General features: G+C 34.9%; 1 protein-coding gene across 1 annotated transcript; it reads right to left on the bottom strand.

Annotated features, from left to right (window-relative positions):
* Positions 1-511: 511 nt before the first annotated feature.
* On the bottom strand, positions 512-9,487 carry zdhhc3b (zinc finger DHHC-type palmitoyltransferase 3b). Its single transcript, XM_051872471.1, has 7 exons — positions 9,250-9,487; positions 7,511-7,848; positions 6,438-6,562; positions 6,214-6,310; positions 4,578-4,659; positions 4,324-4,454; positions 512-2,740 (listed from the first exon to the last, which is right to left on the bottom strand). Exons 2-7 carry the CDS (start codon positions 7,817-7,819, stop codon positions 2,582-2,584), a joined length of 903 nt encoding a protein of 300 aa, XP_051728431.1. The 5' UTR covers positions 7,820-7,848; positions 9,250-9,487; the 3' UTR covers positions 512-2,581.
* Positions 9,488-9,489: the final 2 nt, after the last annotated feature.

Here is a 9,489-nt window from a genome sequence, read left to right as displayed (position 1 = left end):
ACATTTAATATTTTGGCTTTCATCACTATTTATCTATTGTTTGTCTTTCTACAAAAAAAAAAAAAAAAATGAACAAAATAAAAAATTTGACCCGGGGAAGTTTCTGAAATTGGTTTGATTTGACGTGGAATGACTCTATTATTATATTCTGACCCCTAGAGCTATGAAGGCCATACAAAAGATCAATTACAGGTTATATTATCTTTTTATTGAAAGTTGAAAGTAACGTGTTTTGTTACTTTTGTACATTTTATCTGTTCCCGTGCATGCATGTCTAAGTGACTACGTTATAAAGAATTTTAAGTATTTAGTAATGAGAATTTTAATTAGGTAGTTTAGTAAAACAGTTGAACTAATAAGTAACATGCATTACTTCAATGCTCAAATATTGTGTAAAGTAATGCACTACTTTACTCATTACATCAAAAAAGTAATCTGATTACTTAATGCACAGTACTTGTAATGCGATACCCCAACACTGCTCAGAAATAATCAAAAAGACGAACAGCAATGAAAAAACAACAGAAAGAGAAATTTATTGAATTGACTTTCAAAGTGAAAGCAACCCGAAACACCCAAAACTGCATTAAGATATTGATATATTTAAAATACATGCACAACATAAAGCACAGATTAAAAAAAAAAAAAAATAAAGACAGAGTAAATTGAAAACAGGCAAAAGAAAAGAAAGTGCAAAGAAAACAGAAACAGAAATGGCAATCATTGAACAGCAGTGATTATGAAGACTGAAGGTTAACGACCCGTAGAAACCCGCGAGCAGACGGGAAATACTGATCCACCAGCAAAGCCATCCAACACGTCAATGCATTCAAATCCAATGAACTGTAAGTCGTAAGCAGCAAATTGAGGCTTCAAACCTGACATAATTGTGCTCAAGGATAAGACAGAGAAAGCCCTGAACAGATCTCAGGGAGGTCTACAGCCGTCAGTCTCTCGTTTAATAGCGTTCGAGGCTGCAGATTATGAAGACAAGATGAATATCTGATGGTCTGAGCTGGATTTGGAAGAGAAGCAAGATTGATATATCATCATGTGAACCTGAGGGACGTCTGGAGTCACTCGACTGGATTCAGGAAGATCAAGCTCACGCTCAAATACTGTAGTGACACCGAAACGTAAGGAATCCATGAGCACCACCGCCTGAAGACAGTGAAAACCGTCTGGAGAATGGCTGGAAGTATTGCAAATGTTGTACTGTAGTCACAAAAGATATTTCTACAGCAAAAACGAGCTACTGCATTCATGAGGAAATTACATTAATCCCATGAACCAGTCAAAAATGTCATATTTCACCCCAAAATCAACAGAAAAAATTAAGAAATTATGTTTAGCATCACGAAACATCAGGCAAAATGAAGTGACATAATTTGAAATATGAAAATGTATAATTACTGTAATGCAAAAAATTATAAAAAATTGTATATATTTTTAAATAAATGTGTATATATATATATATATATATATATATATATATATAAATAAAAATTGTATTTATTGTATGCATGTTTGCTGACTTTTTAATGCAATTCAGTAAAAAATTAGTAAGGAGAATCACCACTGAGAATGAGAATTACAAAAAAAAAAAATGACAATAATGTAAATCTGAGGGTTAAATGTATTTAATTATCATGAAAATAATGTCAAAATGCAAAAGAAAAAAAAGAAGAGGATTTTGCTGTGAAATATGACCCGAAAAAATTAAGAGATTTAGCATCAAGAAACATCAGGCAAAATTAAATGACATTTATCATTTTCAAGATGATTAATGAAAATGTATAATTACTGTAGTGCAAAAAAAAATTATTAAAAATAAATTGTATATATTTTTTAATATAATATAATACATATATATACTTCATTAATATAATATATATTTTTATAATATACTGCCTTTTTTTATGCAATTCAGTAAAAATGACTAGTACAGGATTTTGATGTGGAATATGACCCGGACATGTTTTCATTAGTGTTATGCAGATGATGAATTTGTTTCGATCAAGAAAAGAATAAACTTGGGGCATTGGAGAGATCCTTTGTTTTTCATAATGGAATAAGATTTGGCAACATTAGATTCCTAATACACGTTTGTTTCTAAGGCTTACGAACAACATGAGCGAACGGTCTCTAAAAGAAAAGGCATTTCTTAATTAACCAGCGAATATAAAGGCATCTGTCAATCAAACAAAAAAACTGTCATCACATCAACGAGAAACACTTCAGTTATTTTGCCACGGCTGGTGATGGTTAGTAAGTTTCATGGTCAAGGCCTCTAAAATCTCATCAGCTTATATTCAAATGGCTGCAGAATCAAATTCATCACAAAAACATGATCTAGATCACAGCGTTCACAGTGTGATAACAGTGCAGGTTGGGCCGGCGGTGCTCAGGACGTCAGTATTACTCTATGAACGTAAAGAAGCCACTAGAACCGTGTGGCGAGAGTTTCTGTGCTGTCAGATCTTTCAGAAACAGACCTTCAAGAATAGACAGAGGTAAAAAGCAAAAAGACATGTTTGTGGAGAGACAGAAGAGGTGAGGTTGTGCTCGATGGATCGCCGTCTCACACCACGTACTGGTAGAGATTGGCCTTCCCATGATCCGGCGTGGCAAACGGACTGAGCCAGGCTAGAGAGAACGGGTGACCGAACACCACCTTCATGTTCATCCACTTCGACCTTTTGGCCCATCGTCGCTCTTCTTTCTTCAGCTGCTCGATTCCCTGCGAACAGAGAGATTCACATTCTCAGATAACAGAGTTTGATTTGATGATTTCTATGTTCAGTTTCAAAATAATCCTTCTAAACGCTTTCTCCAGCTGCACAAGGGAACAAAGAAGACAAACTCTTCTCACATGGACTGATATCTGTGTCATATTCACATATAAATACAATGAGATTCGTGGTTCTTGAAAAGTGGAAGATGTAAAAGGTAAGATTGTTTCTTCAATGACATGATTTCACATCATAAAAGGGGTTAAAAACTGCTTCAATTTGATCTAAAATTCAGGTAAATTTTTGTTACTTTAAATAAAAACCTAACTGAATATAATATAGTATAATTAAAAAACTTTATTTTATTATTGTTATTATTTATTTTTATTCAGTTTAATTTATTATTATTTTATTGTTATTATTTTAATTTTATTTTAAAACTATTTTTTTTTTTTTTCAGATAATTGCCAAGGAAGCATTTCTCATTTTCATTTAGTTTAACTTGATGACCAAAGTAACTAAAACTGAAATAAAAATAATAAAAAACTATATAGACATAAAATAACACTAAAAATGACAAAAACCCACAACAAAAAAGGCTAAAACATTAATTAAAATGAAAACAGAAACCTAAAAATAAAAACTAATTCAAATACTATATTCATATCTCAATCATACTAAAATGACTGCTTATATTTCACAAATTTATATTCATGAGACTTTATTTTATTATTTTATTTATTTTAGTATCATTGATATACTATTATAGTTTTATTATTTTGAATTAGTTTTTATTTTTACCATTTTTTTAAGTCTTTTTAAAATTTGTTGTTTGTCATTTTTAAACTATATATCTATAGTTTTTATTAATTTTATTTCAGCTTTAGTTATTTTAGAACTTAAAAGGAAAATCAGAACTATTTCCTTAACAACTAGGTGAAATAAAACAAGTTTTTATTTTATTTTATTTTAATAACATATTTTAATTTCAATAACATTTATTTCAAGTAACGTTAATTATCATAAAAATGTTTTATATGATTTAAAGTGCCCTTATTATGCTAAATAAAAAAGGTCCTAATTTTGTTTTAGAGTCTTTTCTCTCAGTGTCTGAAACGGTTCAATAAAGGATTCGGTCTCTCTAAGCTCCTCCTTTCTGAGAGCCTGCTTCGCTCTGATTGGTCAGACAGCTCAATCTCATCACAGTGGATTTGCTTTGGCAGCAGAAAACAGCGTCTTCTCGACATGAACAACATCTTCCAGTCTCAGATACAACTATAGTGATTGAGGGTGGGGCAAAGCAGACGCTGTTTGGCAGCGGCAGATGGGCTGGCATTATGCAAATTAGTTATAAACCTATGTAGATTCAGCAGGAAGTGAGACTGGAATTACTGATGACTCATTTCAGACAGTTCAAATTTGATTCTTTCTTTTAGGAGAAAATAACTCCATTTATCTGCACTTTGATCTTTGAAACTTTGCAGACCTTTCACATTCACAAACAGCTCTATTACACACTACATGAAAGGTGATATTCGAACAAGCATAATAGGGGCACTTTAAGTTTCAGTTAAGGATAAGCGTCACTTACGGTCTCGTCGTTGCAGATGGAGTGCACCTGCGTCCCGAACATCACAGCGGTGAAAATGAGGAAGAGCAGAGCCTCAAAGCACAGGAGGATGAGGAGGATGACGGTCGCCGGAGGAGAGAAGGAACTGCACTCTGAAGACAGGAAACAGGAACGATCAATGCAGGACTAATCAGAGAGCTCCGTTACAACATGAGCAGCCAATCATTTAGCAGCAAATAAAACCCAGGCCGTGATGCAGCAGAAACAACACTTACTTGTCCAGTCTTCTTCAAAACAGAAGACAAAATGTAAAGCCACCATCATGAGAGCATGAAGGGAAATCAAAGCAATGTACATCTGGAGAAGAGACAGGAAAAAATATTTGTATTAATATTTAGAATTTTACTTTTATATGCTCAGTTTTCATTTTTTAAATATTTCTATTTAGCTTTTATTTTTTATTTCAGTTTTAGTAATTGGCAACACTTCACAATAACATCTCATTTGATAGTATTAGTTAATGCATTAACTAAAAATAACGATAAGCAAAATATGTTCAAAGCATTTATTAACCTTTGTTAATGTTAGTTAATAAAAATGTTATACAGTGCATCAGATAACAGACGTTAACAGATAAAAAAAAGTGGTAACACTTTACAATAAGGTTCATTAGTTAAACATTAGTTAATGCATTAACTAATATGAACTAACCATGAGCAATACATTTGTTACTGTATTTACTAATCCTCATTAATATTAGTTAATGAAAATACAGTTTATTGTTTGTTCATGTTAGCTCACAGTGCATTAACTAATGTTAACAAGATTTTAATAATGTATTAGTAAATGTTGAAATTAACATTAACAAAGATTAATAAATGCTGTATGAGTGCAGTTCATTATTAGTTCATGTTAACTAATGTAGTTAACTAATGAACCTTATAGTAAAGTGTTATCAAAAAGGTAATAGTAAATATTGAGATAAACTATAACTAAGATTAATAAATGCTTTAGAAGGATTTTTCATTGTTAGTTCATGTAAACAAATGAAACCTTACTGTAAAGTGTTACCTAGTAATTTTATTACTTCAACTTTTATTTATTTCAGTCAAGTCAACATTTCTCACTTGTTTCAGTTTTTTAAAGCTTTTCATCTAATATTATTTATCATATAATTTCTTTCATTGTATTTCAATTACGAAAACAACTTATTAATAGTTTTATATGTTTTAAATGTTCAATAAACAACACTGATATGTGACCACAAAATAGGGTTGTCAAACAAAAAAAAGTATTCAGTACCCGCTGATAGACGGTGCTTTTTGTGTTTGTTTGAGCTCTCTGAGCTTCAAAGGTTTCTATTTAGCGTGTTTTTACAAAGTTCGAACTTTGCAGCCAATCACAATCATATCTGTTGAGCGCGTGAACCCAATGGCCAATCAGAGGTCCTAGTCATTCAGTTAGTCAGAATCCGCTTAACTTTCATTACAGCCAACATGATGTAAACAAGAGATTCATTGTTCAATTAAGAGCTTTTTTTCTTATAACGAGAGCTTTTGGCAAGAGTGCAGAATTCAGTGAGCTTGTGCTTTAGAGATTTTAGTGATTAAAGGGAGGCTCTTCTCTTGCTTTCTGTTTATTACTCATCTCAATACAAGTTTCATGCTGCTCAGTACACTGCAAAGTTTCTGGATGGACAACTTTATTTAAATGCGCAATTGAATCGTAAACTGCGATGATTGAGAGTGTAAACCAATGGACGAGACAAAACGGGAAGTGCTTAATTCAACAGTTTTTGCTCTGGTACTGAAAACTTCAAAATTGTACTGGTGTTGGTACCAAATACTGAAGTTTTGAAGTATATAATTATTTGAATGTGTGTGTTTTGTGAGTAGTTGTGATGAAACTCACGGTGAAAAGCACAAAGTATTTTTGGTTGTTCTCTCCTACACAGTTGTTGACCCAGGGGCAGTGATGGTCCATCTTCTTGATGCAGCGTTTACACACACTAGACGGAGCAAACACACACACATTCAGGAAACTATCTCTGAATTTAAGGTCACAGTCGAGGTTTCCTGCACCAGCAGTGATCATTTAGTTCTTGATACTGTATGTGTGTGTGTGTGTGTTGTTACCTGCAGTGATGTGCTCGATCAGGTTTGATGCTGCAGCATTTGGGACACTTGTACACCACCTGTCCAGGCTTGAGCTGCAGACTCTCGATAAACTCCTTAGTGGCGTTTCCCTTTGGAACGGCTCCCTGAGACCACAGGAAGAGGAAAGAGTCAAAACCACAGAGTCCGAACCATTTATCATCAACTGATACAACATTAGTATTGTAATCAGAAACTCTTGGGCCAAATTGTGCAACCCCACAAACAAGCACAGCAAACCTGGATCTTTTTTTAATTTAATAATTAATGTATTAATTTAAAATTGCAATTAGATTTTTTTCTCCAAATCGTGCAGTTCCTGGTGTGTCTGTTTCATGTTCAGTGTCACTATAAGTCAGTCATTGGTTGTTTGACGCTTTCAAAGCATTGATCTGTTTGTCTGAGTCACTCAACAGGATTCAACCAATCACATGAGTTCAGGGCGGGGTTATCACAGAAGAGGGGAGGGTTTTAATTCTGCATGAAAACATTCATTACTTTTGCTAATTCATTAAGTTACACAAAAGGCAAAGAAATGACATACTTCACCTATAAACAAAGTATGCTCCAATTGGCTGCAATTCTGTCACGTCATACTGCATTTCAGGACAAAAACATGAGTTTAACGGCTGTTCACACCAAGAACAATATCTATAACTATATATTTGCATCCTTATCATTTGCAAACCAGCAGATGATAAAGTTCTATTTATAGCTATATCGACCTTTAGACCAATGGATGATGACGTTCTGTTTATTGTAAATGTGTGCTGCCACTTTAAATGTTTTTTACAGTTGAAAGGATTCTGATTGGCTGTCAATGTTTTTAGCCTTCATTATCTGGAAAATAATCATTCTGTAAGTGATTCTAACGATAGTTATTCCTCTGTGTCTTTATCATTATAGTTGTGGTGTGGACTTCACTATTCTTAGAGTAATTATTAAAATTGTATGGTTGTCGTTATAGTTATCGTTCCTGGTGTGAAAGGGCCTGGATACGTGTCGCATCGCTCCTGATCAGGATAGGTGTGTGTTTGTGTGTGTGCGTCCCTCACCGGGTCGGTGCACATGGCTCTGAAATGCGACGCCAGCGCGAGGAAGGCCAGCCCGTTAAACACGGCGCCGTTAAATAAGCTGTACGCCACATTCTTTGCCGGCAGCAGCATTACGAAGACCACCACGAACTCGGCGTAGAACACCAGCAGCCATGTGATCACGCCGCACACGATGCCGCAGCCGTCCCGGATGAACCACATGTCGTTGGCGGAGTGGGAGCGCGGAGGGGGCGGGGTGCAGTGCTCCGGGCGCAGATATCCGGCCTGCCGCTCGATGTCCCGACTGCGGTTAGCTGGGGAACTCTTCATCCTTCCCAACGGGAAGCACCCACATCCTCCTTTAGAGAGACAGAAAGACAAATGTGAAATCCTGCAGGTCACACATCAGACAGTCACGACATTCATCTGACGGATGTACTTATCCAAACTGACTTGCATTGCATTTAAAGGGATAGTTCACACAAAAATTGATTTACTCACACTCAAGCCATCCTAAGTGTATATGACTATCTTCTTTCAGACGAACACAATCAGAGTTATATTAAAAAAATATCCTGGCTCTTCCAAGCTTTATAATGGGAGTGAATGGGGGGCGAGATTTTGAAGCCCAAAAAAGTGCATCCATCCATCATAAAAGTAATCCACACCATTGCGGGAAGTCAGCTATTATAGTTAATAAAGTTATAAATATGGATATTTTTCTTACAAAAACCCATTGCTTTACTTCAGAAGGCCTTTATTAACCCCCTGGAGCAGTATGGATTACTTTTATGATCGATGGATGCATGTTTTTGGGCTTCAAAATCTCACCCCCCATTCACTACCATTATAAAGCTTGGAAGAGCCAGGATATTTTTTAGTATAACTCCAATTGTGTTTGTCTGAAAGAAGATAGTCATATACACCTAAGATAGCTTAAGGGTGAGTAAATCATGTGATAATTTTCATTTTTGGGTGAACTAACCCCTACATTTGATCAGCTCATGCTTTCCCTGAGAATTGAACCCATGACCTTCTGAAATCAGCCTTTTATTACAATATTTCGTTCATGTGACCTTCGTCAGACATTTGAAAGCAGAGGATGCGGTGCCAGCAAATCTAAAATACATAATGACCATTCAAAAAAGCTATTTAAAGTCACCATGAAATAAAAATTAGACTATTTTTTATGGAATATTGCAGTGATTATTCTAATTGATTTATGTGTGAACATCATTATTGTTTTAAATTCATGTTCCTGGTAATCTTGAATCAGAATAACTTCCCCTCCCGCAAACTACAACCATCCAACCAGCCAATCAAATCCCCACGGACAAAATCAAGCTCCGCCCTACATTTGTTCTTGTTTGAAAAGCCTTTTCACTCGGATATACGGCACAATAAAGAAAAGATGATCTCAACTTCCATTTCATACTGACTTTAACATGATTTGATTATTATTAAGATTATTTTTAAAATCTTGTTTAGAAGTATGTTATTCATTCTCTTGAGCTGTGCAGATTTTTTGTTTATGATTATATATATAAAATGTTAACACAAGTTATATTTATAACCTAAATGCAAAAAAATCCAAAATAATTTTTGACAGAGCTGTTAGATATCGTACCAAATTATTCTTGAAAACTACAATCCGAGGGGAGACCTGAAAAATCTACATTTGTGGATAAAATGCTTAGCCATTGAAAAAAACAGTAATACAGAACTACACACAAACTATCACATATTATACACAGACTCACCGTGGTCTGTAGCTCCTCCAGCAGCGCGTGACTGAGCTTTAAATGATGAATTCTCTTTCCACTAACACACAGATGATGTGATGTAGTGATGTAATGTTTATGAGTTGCATATATGAGCAGAACGATTGTGTTTTTGTGTAAATTATTGCTCCAGTTTCGTCAGGTGAGCCGCGACAACCAGGAAGTTTCGGTACTGGCGTCACACACCCAACACAGTCCGACGGGGCACTTCCGCTCTCG

This window comes from Ctenopharyngodon idella, chromosome 19, assembly GCF_019924925.1.
Source record: "Ctenopharyngodon idella isolate HZGC_01 chromosome 19, HZGC01, whole genome shotgun sequence".
NCBI lineage: Eukaryota > Metazoa > Chordata > Actinopteri > Cypriniformes > Xenocyprididae > Ctenopharyngodon > Ctenopharyngodon idella.
This window is presented reverse-complemented; position numbering and strand designations above follow the sequence as displayed.